At 40.8% G+C, this 15662-nt stretch overlaps 1 protein-coding gene across 6 annotated transcripts in view; it reads right to left on the bottom strand.

Moving 5' to 3' along the window:
• Positions 1 to 14670, bottom strand: part of unc5a (unc-5 netrin receptor A) — a 205753-nt gene extending 191083 nt beyond the window's left edge. For 3 of the 6 annotated variants that reach the window (XM_061787190.1, XM_061787191.1, XM_061787193.1), the window contains exon 1: positions 14007 to 14668. In XM_061787190.1, the coding sequence (XP_061643174.1) occupies positions 14007 to 14097 (91 nt within the window). In that variant the 5' untranslated portion in view covers positions 14098 to 14668. Of the gene's footprint in view, positions 1 to 14006 lie in introns of all 6 variants that reach the window. The other 3 variants (XM_061787189.1, XM_061787195.1, XM_061787194.1) reach the window with 3 other exon arrangements.
• Between the last annotated feature and the right edge of the window lie 992 nt (positions 14671 to 15662).

Below are 15662 nucleotides of genomic sequence, written 5' to 3'. Positions count from 1 at the left end.
GAAAAAACATTTTCATGAATGGAATAAAATAAAAAATATTAAAAAAAAAAAAACGTTAACTCAAACAACATTTTACGTTTGCAAAACTAACTAAAACTGTAATTATAGGGAAAATGTCCTTCATTTTCATCGTCATGACTGGTTAGCACATCCGCCTCACAATTGACCGGGGTTCAAATCCTGGGACCACCTGTGTGGAGATTGCATGTTCTCCCCGTGCCTGCGTGGGTTTTCTCCGGGGACTCCGGTTTCCTCCCACATCCCAAAAACATGCAGGGTAGGTTAATTGAAGACTCTGAATTGCCCGTAGGTGTGAATGTGAGTGCGAATGGTTGTTTGTTTATATGTGCCCTGTGATTGGCTGCCGACCCGTTCAGGGTGTACCCCGCCTCTCGCCCAGAGGTAGCTGGGATAGGCTCCAGCACGCACGCGACCCTAGTGAGGATAAGCAGAACGGAATATGAATGAATGAATGAAAGAGCTTTTGGTGTTGATTTTAAATGTATTTATTTCGGATAAATACATAGATACTGAACTGACGGAAGGGAGGTCGAATAGTCCTTTGGGAATGGTACATCAGTTACTGTGTGTCGCCTAGAAGTGACACATCGGGGAGCATGGACGTACTGACGGCTCGCCAGACCAAGCGCAAGTTTTGCCACAAAGCTAACATTTACTTCCAAGCTGTTTTTGTTGCTACGTTTTGCTCAGGGAAAGGGCTAAGATGGCTACTGACGAGCTAGCGCCTTCACGGAACCTGCACGTCTGTTATTCATCATTTGGGGAAGATTCTGAGAAATAGACAACTGCAGAGACTCTCATAATGCCACTGTTTCCCGCCACAAAAGGCAGATGTGAAAACAGACAAGACGTTTGTGTCGCTGACAGAGCAGGCGATTGAACTACTGCAACAACAGGACATTTTCTCAGCACGACTATACTTCAGCAACAGCAGGACCACTTGAAAAGCATTGTAACAATCATGGACTCAAAAAAAAAAAAAACTGGAAATACAGCAGGTAAAGGCAAGCTTACGTTATAGCTGTCTGTCTGTCACAAATCTGAAAATCCACTTGAGAAGTTCGCAACTTAGCAACAAGGGAAGGAAAACATGCAAATAAGAACATATAAACACATTTTTAAAAAGGCCATACTACAGCATGTGTCTCATGAATGGTTTTACTGTACGCTGCAATGCATCTAATCTAACCCTAGAAGCAGTATTATGCACTGCAGTTCTTGCACTTCAAATTCTGTGAACTGTTATATAGCACAGTACCTTTGTTGTTTGATTTGTGGATGGTTGTTCTTCTGTTGGAAAGTTAATTATTTATTTATTTATTTTTTAAATGGTAATTTTTCAAGTTTTTATTACACAGCACTTAGTGATTTTTTTATTATTTACAATAGTGATTTTTATTTTATTCTCACACTTGATAAATACCCCGAATTAAAAAAACTAAACTTAATACTGGAACTAATTAAAACTAAAATGAAGCATTTTTGAAAATAATTAAAACCAATATAAACAAACAAACCTGCTCTAAAGGCTAATTAAAAACTAACTGAATTTGAAATAGAAAAGTAAAAAAGAATTAAAAACAAACTATAATTGAAAATCCAAAGCTATTACAATTCTGGACTCGACAGAAGCACAATCATGTCAATGTCAAAAGGTAATCAGAGCTGCAGCGTTAGTGTTACGTAACTGTATTAACCAGTTAGTTTCTGATAACTGCCACATAGGCATTTATGTTTGATTATATGTCCGATGCATGTGCCACATGCAGTGATCTGCTAATCTAATTGACAAAGTGTAATTTAAAGCTAAACTCAACTACGAACTCCCTAATTGCAAACAGCAGACACAATATAATACAATACAATACAATACAAATACAAACAATAGACTGCACTGGAGTGTCTTTGAAACTTCAACTGGCAGCTTGGAAGAATATAGGGACACTGTCAGATCCTATATCAGTTTCTGTGACGATGTGTGTGTACCAACAAAGACATTTTCGATCAATGACGTCATTGATCGGCTCCGCAAAAGAGCGATGCTCGGGAGATTACGTTCATTTAAGGCTTGCTTGATGTATGTTCTTGTACTTTTAATACGATACCGCTCACTGCTTATGAGCGGCAACAAAACGTCATCTAGCCTAGTAAGCTAGTGCTAGCACTAACGGTTGTGCGTAAAACATCCCGGCGTGATATCGAAACATGCTCTAAAGTTTCGGTGTGTGTGAAGTAATTGAATTGCAATAAAGTAATTCATCTCCAGTAAATTAGCACCCATTTATTCTGCGATGTTGTAATGTTGGTTTGACCTGACTGATTAGAATACATGACCTGAGTAGACCAGTGTTTTCCAACCTTTATGGAGTGAAGGCACATATTTTACTATTGGAAAATCTCTCGGCACACCAACAAACAAAAATGTCACAAAAAGTAGATTCTTCCTGCCATTTAATACAAGAGCATTTATTTGTTCTGTCTGTCATTATGCCTCACTGGCACAAATAGAGGAACAAAGATACATTATTTCTTGTAAATGAATAATTTTTTGAGCAGTTAAGTAAAATTTTATAATTTCCCACGGCACCCCTGAAGATTGCTCATGGAAGACTAATGTGCCACGGCACACTGGTTGGGAATCACTGGACTAGAAAATGAATAAATTAAGATGCTCAGTATACAGTACACAAGTATATACAGTAAATTAACAAGTCATTTTAATAGACACATTGCTCCATCTTGTGATTGGATAAGTGATCTTTTTTTTTTTAAACTCGCTGATCGGTGAGCGGCCCCAAAAATCCTGATCGTGTAAAGCCTACACACACACACACACACACACACACGGGTAGATGGATAGAAAGACGGATAGATAGATAGACAGATAGATACATAGATAGATCGATAGGAGGTACACCACTTTCATCTACAGTATGGATATCTGTTATAATTGATTGGCTCACACTCTAGGGGTCCATTTTTTACTTCTTCATTCTACCTGAAATGAATGCTCAAACGTCAGAGGGTAATTATCAGAAGAAAGGCTCCTCAACAGATGTCTTTTGAATTTGAAGCATGGATGGAATTTGCACACTTCGATTGTAGTACTTAAATGCGCTGCCAGTGGACATCTACTGTATAATCAGGGAGGCCTTACTCAAGTGCAAGGCACTCAGGAAAAAGCAATGGTCCAGTTCCAACGTTAGCTATGTTGCCATCATTAATTGTACTGCATGTTTTCTATGAGCCCAATGTTCCTGATCGTCTTGGCCAAAATCTGTAATGTTAAGACCTCTTTTCACAATTGAAAAGGAGTTTGTTTCAGGAAAACAATATCAGAAAGACCTCCACAAATCACAAGCTGCTCCCTCACTGCCCCACATCTACAATAAATTATAAAAGATTTATGTTTTGTGGAAGACAGAATCCAAAGCTGAACAGCACAATAATTTGGAAGTACATATCACGAACAAATGGAACTTAGAAAAGTTACATCATTGTTACTCAACAGGGGGACAAAAAAGACAAATGATGTTGAATGAATACCAAATTCTTAACTAGCTTTTTATAACTTTACGTAACAAAACATGCTATATTGGCTTTAATGTGCTCTTCGAGTCAGCGCTCTGTTGACTCAGTTGAATTGCTTCCCTAAGGCATCAGTGCCTGGACACATAGAAATAATTAGAAAAGGTCACGGTGCCTCCTGTCTTGTCAACAAAATCACTTAAATATGACAAATTCAGGTGTAGGCGGATCTGTCGCATCAAGCCTCCCTTTAGATAACCCTTGCCAATTAAGGCCCAGCAGGATACGGCTGTCTCATTTATAATTATGTCTTTTACATTTTGAACTACCACGTAAGGCAGGCGTGTCAAACTAATTTTTGTCACGGCCACATTGTAGATTCGGTTTCCCTCCGAGGGCCATTATGAAACCATATAAATGTTTCATCGCCTGATCATAGTATTAAATATAGACAACAAATTGATCCATCCATCATCCATCGATTTTCTACCGCCTATCCGAGGTAGGGTCGCCGGGGCAGTAGCTTTAGCAGGGACACCCAGACTTCCCTCTCCCCAGCAACTTCATCCAGCTCTTCCGGGGGGATCCTGAAGCGTTCCCAGGCCAGCCGAAGGACGTAGTCTCTCCAGCGTGTCCTGGGTCGTCCCCGGGGTCTACCTCACCAGGTAGGCGCCCGGAAGGCATCCGAATCAGATGCCCTAGCCACCTCATCTGGCTCCTCTCGATGTGGAGGAGCAGCGGCTCTACTCTGAGATCCCCCCGGACGACCGAGATTCTCACCCTCTCTCTAAGGGAGAGCCCGGAAACCCTGTGGAGGAAACTCATTTCGGCCGCTTGTATCCGGGATCTTGTTCTTTCAGTCACGCCCCACAGCTCGTGACCATAGGTGAGGGTAGATAGACCGGTAAATCGAGAGCTTCGCCTTTCGGCTTAGCTCCTTCTTAACCACAACGGATCAATACAAAGTCCGCATCATTGCAGACGCTGCACCAATCTGCCTGTCGATCTCCCATTGCATTCTTCCCTCACTCGTGAACAAGACCCAAAGATACTTGAACTCCTCCACTTGGGGCAGGATCTCATCCCCGACCTGGAGAGGGCACGCCACCCTTTTCCGAGTGAGGAGCATGGTCTCAGATTTGGAGGTGCTGATTCTCATCCCAGCCGCTTCACACTCGGCTGCGAACTGCTCCAGTGAGAGTTGGAGATCATGGCTTGATGAAGCCAACAGAACCACATCATCTGCAAAAAGCAGAGATGCAATACTGAGGCCACCAAACCGGACCCCCTCTACGCCTCGGCTGCGCCTAGAAATTCTGGACATAAAAATATATGTAAGTCCCACAGTATACATTATACAGAGAGTTAGCAGCGCCACAAAAATATCTTGGATACATATAAATAAAAATAACAACATTGATAACTGCCACTTGAAATCGACTGACCTTCAGAACATTTCAGACTTATTTTCTCACTCCCTTAGTGCAGACTTTGCCTCCACTGGATGATGAAGTGGAAGAGGCTTTCACATCGCTCCCTGGTGGCCTCACTAAGGAACTATTAATCTATGGCTATCCATATTGCATTCAGATCCGCTTTCCCCGTCTGCCGCGTAGCCTGAAGTAAAGGCCAGAAGAGCACCCAGAGGAGTGGACACGCTGTTATGATGAGCTGCACTGAGGCACCTTTGGGTTTCTAAGCACTTCTGCAGACAGTGACTGATGGCCAATTCACCATTTGGAGAAGACTATTGATCACTTGGAGAGTCAGAACATCAGGAAAATCTAACCCACCACCACCATTGTCACTGTACAAGCTGTGCAACTACAAATGCACAAACACACACGATTCTGTTCTATAAAACACTGTTGGGTTTGTCATAAATCCAATAAAACCTAAACAACACAAGCAGTGAATGCTATGGGCTCTGTGAAGCGCCTCTGTCGGCAAAATATAAACTAAAGTTGAACCTAAAGCACACAGACACGTCTGAGATATTGTGAAATATCTTCAGTGACAACACAGCTACAAGACAATGGAAATTAGTGCATTTACATAATTGTGGAATCTAAAGATAGGATCTAATAGTTCTTAACTAGTAATGGTTACCAAATTATTTTCAAACACAACTAAGAAAACCTACAGTTGTTTGATTGGGATGAGACCTAGTCAATGTGATACTTTAAACCACATTGTCATACTTTAATCACATCATAGACCATTGTGGGCTATTTTAACCAAAGAAGATGATGCTTTAGTTTGCCACCTTTCCGGATGACGTTAGCAAGTAGAAACAGAAACAGTGTAACTTCCTAAATTGTGACAATGACCATCTATTTTATTTCAGTACTTGCTTGCATTGACGCACAGGGTAATCTCATCCCACATCAGAGGTTAGAGGTCAATGCTATACTAGCCAGAGAAACACGCAAACACCGACACACGCGCACACACACACACACACAAACACACACACACACCTATAATGATGTTCATCATTCCAAGTGGGGAACGGATCAACTTCAGGACCTAAGCCCTCTCACATGGACTTGAATCATAGAAATGGGGCAATTGAAACAAAAGGCCAGAAACTGACAGATGCAGCGGTTTTGCAAAGCCTCTGCATAGAAGTCAGAAAATAACACCTCCCCAGAGTCCAGGGTTCATCCTCCATATGACCTATGTAATGTCCTTTTTTAATTCCTCAAGACTGGCATTCGGCAATGTTGAGCACAGGGACATAGCTCAGTGAAAGATGAGGTGCCTGTGTATTTGTCAACAAATGGAACATATTTGTCCATTGTTTCAATTTGTGCATGAGTCAAACAGCAGCAACATTTATATCAGGGTTATCTGTAAACTGAATTAACATGAAAAGAGAATGAATAAATGCATCTTATTTGATAATCGTCGACCTTCAAGGAAGCAATCCCCATTTTTCTTTCACTGGAATATTGATATTTAATATCTAATTCTGTAAACAGTTTGAAAATAAAATTAAAAATAAGACAGCGAAAGGAGATCATTTTAAATTTACACAATATTCAGAAAGTAAACCCATTGCAAATATTCTGCACGTCATTACTAGGATTGGGCATTGTTTGAATCTGAGCGATTCCGGTCCCGATTCCAAACGATTCTCGATTTAGACTCTTTTAGGGGGCTGGGTCAAAAAAGTTTGCATTGTTTAAATAAAGGGTGTCCAAATTATGAACATCCATTTTCTTAGCAGCCCGCATCAGGGACTCAAATGAACATTTGATTCAGGGTTCTTTATAACTACCAATATCAAACCGGTGTGCGGAACTAACACAATTGACTCAATATTAATGAATGTTTCAGCTAAAAATGTAATATAGCATTGTTAACGTAGTTATTTGCGACTGTTTTATCATGTCAAATGGTTTATTTGTGCAAGTTATAACTTGACTTCCTGCTTTAAGCATGTAGCCTTATATTTTCATATGTTCTATGATATTATTCTCAGCATTTTGGTACAAAAGGTAACTTCACACGACACTGCTGAAAACGAAAGTAAAATGAGACTGCCTGAATAAGAGTAATGATGAGGCACAAGGTTAGTGTTTATGATACTGTGAGACGTTTATTTGAATGTTGTCCCAATTCATTGTGATGTAAAGTTGCTATCTTGACCTATGGTGAAGTTTTAGCGCAATGTTAAGCTTCTAATGCGACTGCTTCTACTTTTATCCAGTATGGTAATATAATGTATATTTAATTTTTGTGTCCGTCATCAGTTCTTACGTTGGTTTGAAGACTAAAATAAACGCTAAAAGCCATATGGTCAGAATATGGGTGCCTAACAAGCATTCCAAACTGCGCTGATCACTTCGAACCGGCGTGTTTTGAAAAAGGCTGAACCGAAAGCATTGGATACAGAGAGGCAGAAGGTGAAACCAGCTGCAATGCCAACTATTTTTCCTACAGCCATCAGGACTTCAACCGGCAGCAACAGAACTAAATCTCGCAGCCGCCACGGTGCAGCAGCGAAGCGGCGCAGACAAAAGGTGAGGATTTCGTTGTATATACGACTCCATTATGGTTACTATGCCCTGGGGAGGAGGAAAAAAGACCCACACAGTAGTTTTCAGTACTGACGTCTGTACTTTTGCCTATACGACAAGGCAACAGACACACGGCAAAAACTTAGTGTGCGGTGTGTTATAACGCAACTCGAGCGAGGGGCACACAATATATCGGAATACTGTATACTATGAGGATTCAATATGAGTCATAAAAACCTAATTTTTAGCTAAACTATGGTTGAAAACATACGTGCATGTATTACATAACATATAAACAATGCAAATATGAATTTTAACTGACCCCATAACATCTTTGTCACCTGACCTTTAATGCCAACGCACAATTAAAAAAAAATACCATAGGCGGGCTAACGAATCTAGCATTGACGTTGCGGGAGTTATAAACCTTTAAAAACAGATTTTTTTCAACACAGGATGCAAAAATTATTTATTCTTTAAATGTTCTTATGTTATACACTGTGCAATGGCAACTATTCTATTTATACTGTAATTATGTTATTCCTGTTTTTTTATGCAGTAAAGTACTGACATGCTATTTTTATTGTTAAAAAAAAAATGAAAAAATGTTTGTTTGTATTTTTGAGAGGGCTGAAATGGGTAAATGACAGTACGATCAATTTCAAAAGATGATTTGAGATAACAGCGATTTGAGTTATGAGCATGGTCACGGGACAAAGTAAACCCTTAAAACGTAAGAGTATGAAGTTTTCAAACAACTAGCTAGATTTGAATGTAGCCTCATGTCAATCCCCACCCCCGTCCCCTCATGTCTCTGCCCAAAGAAATGCCCCCAGCTCGCTAACAGACATGCATGGGGTGCTGCATTGCAACATGACTTATTCATGATTGAGTATTGCCAAACACTAAATGTTACCGGTTGGATGATGTATTTTTATTTTTATTTATTTTTTATGGAATGTACTATCAATTAAAAATATAAGAGAGGCGATACATTTCCTTGAGGACCTGGTGAGAACGGTGACGTCGCCGCTGGTGGTTTTCCAAGCTAGCCATGCAGCGGTCCTCATACAGGACCACCGCCGTTATATATGTTTACTATTGTTTTGTCTCGGGTTCTGTCTAATTCCTTCTTTTTAACTTTTGTTGCTAACAGGGTGGGGGGAGGGGGGAAAAATCGGGCCAAATAAAGTCTATGGGAGGTGGCTGGGTGTACAGACATCGTGGCTGGCGTGTCACTCGTGCCGTGCGTGTGGATGCAAATGATTGATATCTGTTTGATCACGCCTTCTGTCAATACAGTCTCTGATAGGCTGTTCCTGTCATGTCATGTTGTAAAATAATAATTAAAATTAAATTAGAAGCCAGAGAGATCTTTTTAATAATATCCTACTGTCAGACAGTTTTAACATATGTGACAAAAATGGTTGTTTTTGTTAACTGCAAACTCTACCTTTAAGCCAAGGTACCACTGTGTATTGTATTGCCATCATTTGCTATGCATTAGGCATGAGATGGCAACACAGTTTTTTTATATTCCATTGACTGGTAACCATTTCCCCCAATAAATAATGTTAATTTCAGCTTTCGCTCTCCTTATTACATCCTTTACTGAGTCAATGAGACGAGACAAACTGGCAGCAAGAAAGATAACACACTGGCATGAATTACATTAAACAATGAAAGACATCTGGCAAAGGAAATCCTTGCATTAGAAGGGTACAAGCAGCAGCAATGGAGAGGATTATGCAATAGATTTCTGCCTGGTGTCACTAGATCGCCACATGCTTGCATCATCACAAAATGTACACCCCGTGGAAATTGTGTCCAATTCCCATGCTTCTTCTCGACAACAATTGCTTAGTAACCCTCTCTTGGGGCAAAATGAAGAAAAACAAATGTTTTTTTTTCTGCTCAGCTTGGATTTTTTGCTTATGTTTTTATGGGTATTAACATGCATGAAACAAGTTGCAAATTCAAATGCTGCAAGTAACTGTCAAGAAAAGCAAGAGGATCTTGAAGCAATTGATGAAAGTGGAATACAGTGGAATTTCAACTGTGTGTCACCATAAAATTTCTGCAGTTGATGTTATACAGTTGGAGTGACAGTTTTGTGTTAAAAATGAGATGCATGACGCGACACTGCAGCAACATTACATTTCTTACCCCTTCTCGTTTGTCACTGAAAGGGTGTTTTATTGTTTTTTAACATATTACTACTAGACAGCTTAACTTCTGATTATACTTGTACGACGGTTAATGTTACATTGTTAAAACATTGGCTGTCTAGTTAAAGGTTTTATGAATGTAGCAGTTAGTATGCTGGAACCAAATACAGTATAACCAAATTCATTCCGAGTCTCAACATGTGAGCGAACCGAAGCAATTTTCAAATTAAATTGAATGGAAATAGAAATAATCTGTTCCAGCCATAAACCAAAACCACTTTTGCATGCGGCCGATGCAGTCATCTGGCAAGAAGGCGACGAATTGAGAGCTACCCGCCAAACCGCCATACCCCCGCCAGACGATCCGCTTGCATCGCAGCTCAGGCATCTGCTCCCTCAGTGGAAACACACGCCTAGCCCCACCAGCGAGAACACACCACTACTACAACACTTTCCAGGGCTTCCAAATAGCAATAGAAAGGTAATTGGCTACCATATTACCTAAAATCACTTGTACTTTTCGCTTTCTTGGGAGCAATAATTTTTAAAATGCAAAAAAACCCATCACGTAATAACTGGCTAATAATGTCATAAAAGTCTTGAACCTATAACCTAATAACTTTTCATCAATAATGTAATAACTTATTAAATTGTTGGATGATTATTACATTATTGGCCTGGGGGAAAAAAATGCAACTTTAATAACTGAGCCCATAACGTAATATTAAATTAGATTTTAAAAGGGCAAATTTATTACGCTATAGGCTGTTATTGTTATTACATTTACAAATATTTTTTTAACCACACTTATAACGGCCCATAACGTAATACATTTCCCCTTTTAAAATGTAATAGGACAATAACGTAATAACTGGCCAATAACGTAATAAAAGTCCCGAACCTATAAGGTCCACCACATTTGGAGATAGCTTGAAAGGCTAAATTTCAGCAGACAGGACAAGAGATCAATGCGAACCATCAAGTTAAATAGAAAAATGCATGGGGAAAGGGAGAGAAAGAGAGACAGAGAGAGTATGCATTTTCACAGTTAGATCCAAACAGAAAAAGTTAATGTGCTTTATGGGCTCAGTTATTACAGTTGCAAAGAGTATTTTTTTTTTTTTTTAACCAGGCCAATAACGTAATAACCACCCAATAAGGGTTATTGGCCAAAAGTTATGTTATAGGTTCAGAACCTTTGTTACTTTATTGGCCAGTCATTACGTTACGGGCTTCTAAACGCTGTGTGAGAGAGAAAGCACAACTGAGCATTCTGCATGTATGCTGTGACTCATGAGCTGAAGCATTGTTCGTGATACTAAAAATATTTGTTCATAAACCGATTTGTTTGTAAACAGGGGCATTAGTGAACTGAGGTTCCACTGTGTAATTAATTACAACAGGAAATTTGACTTTGCAGGTCAACCTGGAATTTCCCTCAGGATTAAGAAAGTTTATCTAACCAAATCAGCTAACCAATAGCATCACAGATTATGGTTGGCCTTTGAGGTGCCATTGTACACTAAAGCTACAAATACATAGAGCAAATTAGGGCTGTCACTATCAAATATTTTTAGAATCGATTATTCTATTAATTTTCCATCGATTAATTGAATAATCGGATAAACAAGATTTTGCATTAGTTTATTGCAAAATAATATATTGTTCAATTACTGTTTATTGACCGATTATTGCTGTTTATTTGGTATTGTTTGATGATCAAAGAAAACCAAATCAACAATCAAGCAATTTCACACAAGAGGGAGTGATGTACGCACCAACCTTTTTGAAACTGAGAGCTATCATCAAATCATGTAAAATTATTTATAAAGCACTTTTCAACATTAAAATGCAACACAAAGTGCTTTAGAGAAATAAAGAGACAAAACAGCAAGAACGCACGCACTCACGCATGCACGCACGCACACACACACACAGTGAAGGCGTCAAATGTTGTGCACAGGCAAGTAAAGCAGTGCTGCACTTTGTTCCTGAAGCTCAAAGTGTACCCTCTCACAACACTGCCAAAGAAAAAGTGCTGGGTTAGCTAAAATGCAGACTGACAGGCCTACCTTTATTAGTGAATGACTGATGTTTTTACAGCAAAAGAAAAAAGACAAGTCGTCTTTTGATACAGGCGAGCGCAGAGTCAGCAGCCTTGTCTCTCAGTGGATCACTTGACTGATCTTAGTGAAGACTGTCCCTGTCCTGATGTAGGAAGAATTGGCTACCATATTACCTGCGATCCATTTCTGGCTCTGGCCCTGTCCTATAAAAGAAGTCTGATGGGAGTAAGCATGCTCGCATTGACCTGGTACAGTATGTGACAGAGACTGACAGACGGAGGGGGAAGTGTGCCTAGAAATCTGATATCCTGGTGAGAGGGGGGACATAACTGACGTTAAATTCCCTGTTTTCATCCACATTAAACACATGGGAGGATATCCCAGCATGCATCGAGTGAAAGGAAATAGACACACCCTGAATGGCTTGCCAGTCGATCACAGCTCGAACAAAGAGTATCAAAGTCAAACCGCGTCACTCCTGCGGGAATTTAGAGACTCATCCTGACCTTAAGCTTCACGCCTTTGGACTGAGGAAAAGCTCACAGTGGGGGGAGGAAGAAAGAATCACATAAAAATGAGCCAAAGAGGAATCACGCAGCGCAAATAGGATTGTGCCACTGTATAAAAGACTAAGCAAATGCATCCAAACAAGACTTGTACATACAACAGCATTCGCACTGCCCCATAGATTGGAAGATGTGGTCCCTGGGGTATGCCTGTTTATTTATCCCTAATATATTCATAATTAAACACTAATTGATGCAAGAGGAAAAGCCCACTTAATTCATCATCCCTGTGCCCCGAAGCAAGACAATAACACAACTTTAACATCTTTGTCATTGGCCCCAAGCAAGGTTAACAGTTTGGAAATAAGTGAAATACAAATGATGTGTGAAATCCTCTTGTTTTTGGACACACACCAGCAGCTTCCGGAGAATTGTAAAAACAGTCACGAGTAGCTGAATTTTAAAACGTTGTCTCGTCACAGGCCACAGACAAACTGAATGAGGCGTTATACAGTATGTGCCACACTGAATAGACAGTCATGATAGCGAGTGTTCTTTTGTTCAAACACTGACAAATCAAGATGTTTGATTATTCTTACAAATAGAATCAAATGAATGGACAGGAAATGGATTGTTTGTTAGAGCCAGTGATTTGCAACGAGTGGGTTGCAAGCCAAAAGTAGATCTCAGACCCGTTCTTAGCATGTCACTGAGAACTTGTCAGAAATGTGCACCCAATGTCTTTATTCATGAAATTTTATTTTTTTTTAAATTATTTTGTGCAATTTTGATAACATTACAACATTCCTCATCAGTTTTTAGTAAAAAAAAAAAAAAAAAAAAAAAAAAAAAGGCATTCCTTTGTTGTCAAATATTATTTTAACAAGAAAAAGTTGGTTTGAGTTTAAAGTAAAAATGTTGGTCGTGACCTAATGACTCCAAGGGTAAATGTGAGTTCCTGTGATTCAATTTGAAAAGACTCCCAGTCAGGCTTAAACCAAGGTAACAATTTTGTACGTGACAGCATACACATTTGCATGCAAGTAGCAACACCACAAAATGCAAATCATCAGTGCAAGTCGATTGTGTCCCAACTCCGTAAAGCTGTCAACGTGCTGCAAATGCAGCAGGATGGATCGAGCCTTGCCGTGTGGGACATCCGTGCTGCAGCCGGTGGACGGAGGGAAACAGCCTCGAAATGTCTCCTCATATTAACCGACCGGTATTGCACGTTTACTGGGGTGAAGGTTGTTCATGTGACAGTAAAGGAGCGCCGTGTCACTGTGCATTGTCATTCATTAGACAAGAGCCGGCGGGTCAAAGCGTCGTTGTGCACGTTGGTCACATTTCAGCAATAAACTCCTTTTACAGTGGAAGCAAATGAAAGATGCCGTGCGTGATTAGAATTAATGACCGCATCGGAACAAGCGGCCGTCAACGTTGCGCGTGCGTAAGTGACATCATACGTGGATCAAGTAGGAAGTGCGCGTGTGAGCCTCCCCTTGTAACCTTGAGGGTGCAAGACTCACTGACGTTCGGAAGTCGGGACAATAACGACTCACGTGCTCCGTCACACGCCGCCGCTTCCGCGCGCAGAGACACGATCCACTTGACACTCGCGTGCACTTTGCCAAACGAACGCACGCGCAGCAGCGCCAGAAACGTCAAAATGGGACACGGAGAGTAACTTACCGGTGCAGGTGACGCCGGCGAAGCTGAGCCAAAGCACAAGAAGCTTGGCGCCGAGTCGACAGCGGACAAAGGAGTCCACAAGTAAGGGCATATTCGTCTTTTGAAAAATAAATAAATAAATAAATAACAACAATAAATAAAAATTCAAGTTTCACAAGACGACCGAGCAGTGAAGAAAGGTGAGCATTAAATGTCCAAAGTGTGTGATGAGATTGAAGCACTGTTAAGACGATGCTGAAGTGTGCTCCTCAGCACATGGACTCGGCGGCCATCCTCGCTCGCAACAACGAATCACAGGTGTGGTACATCAAAATGATGCCTTCCCGCAGCCGCGGAAATCTGCCTTGTTTTGTCCCAAAACTGACGCTATCGTCTCCCCCACTCCTAAAAAAAAAAAAGAAAAAAGAAAAAAAAAGTCTCACTCCCCGCACTTGCAGAAAGAGGAAAGGACGCACTTTTCTCCCCACTTGACAGCCGTCGAGCGAGCGAGTGTGGCCAAGATGCGAGAAATTGCAATAATTGGCCTCAGCGAGAGAGCATCTGCTTGCGCAGCAATGCTGGAGTGCTGAGAGACAGACAAGGTTGGAAAAACGCCGAGGCTGAGAGAGGAACGGCAAAACCAGGAGCGGATAACTGGGAGAACGTGGCCACGGAGCGTCCTAAACACGCCCATTCCAATTGCACGAGGCAACGAAGTGAGTCGCGTTTATACATGATACTGTAGTCAAAGTCGAATCGAGACTCATCACGCAGTGCAGTTCACTGTACACTGAAATCTGTTTTTATTGTTATATTACTACTACTACGACCACATTACTATTATACTACGACACTGTAAAAAGTACTTTATTTTCGGTTGCACTTGGTTAAAACTGACACAGTTTTCCCCTCTTTCCCCCAAAAAGAATAATCAAATAATATTTGTTAATTTAACACATTTTAATCATGTGCAACAGATGTACACGTTGAATTAGGTCAATTCAAAGGACTGCATGAAGGAACGAAGTGAGTTTTTATTGTTATATTATTACTACTACTACTACTACTACACATTAACACATTTCTATATGGAACCATATGTGTTGTGTTAACATTGACACAACACAATCACAATAGAGTAAGGTATCGTTATGGCTTGCGAAGCGGTGACATACACGCCAGCATCCTTGCTATACACAGTGGGTCTTGGTTGCAAACCGCCCATGAATAGAGAGGGTTCACCGTAGATCACAATAGACATGAACACAGCAAGTCATCTGCGCAGTGGCGTCCGATGACGGTGCGCTGTGAGCGGGCACAGGAGATGACCCGGTACCTCCGGCCAGTTCCTTTGAATTTTTTTTTTTTTAAATTCAGTCTTGTGCCATAAAATGGGCATGAACGCAGCATAATTCTGGTTCAGAAATGGTTAGGAAAGTAGTTTATTCATTCGTTTTCCGAACCACTTATCCTCACTCGGGTCGCGGGCGTGCTGGAACCTATCCCAAACTGCTTAGGAAATTCTCCAAAATAAATTAAAGCCATTTATTCATCAACTCGTCTGAGGTGGACCACTTGTCCCGGAGTCGTTGCAATGGAGGATTCTGCTCCGAACGACCGGGCCAGGTCCTGAGGCAGAACCACCGAAGGGGTCTACCCTGTGGCGCCGTTTCTCTT

The sequence above is a fragment of the Phyllopteryx taeniolatus genome, chromosome 10 (genome assembly GCF_024500385.1).
Source record: "Phyllopteryx taeniolatus isolate TA_2022b chromosome 10, UOR_Ptae_1.2, whole genome shotgun sequence".
Lineage (NCBI taxonomy): Eukaryota > Metazoa > Chordata > Actinopteri > Syngnathiformes > Syngnathidae > Phyllopteryx > Phyllopteryx taeniolatus.
This window is presented reverse-complemented; position numbering and strand designations above follow the sequence as displayed.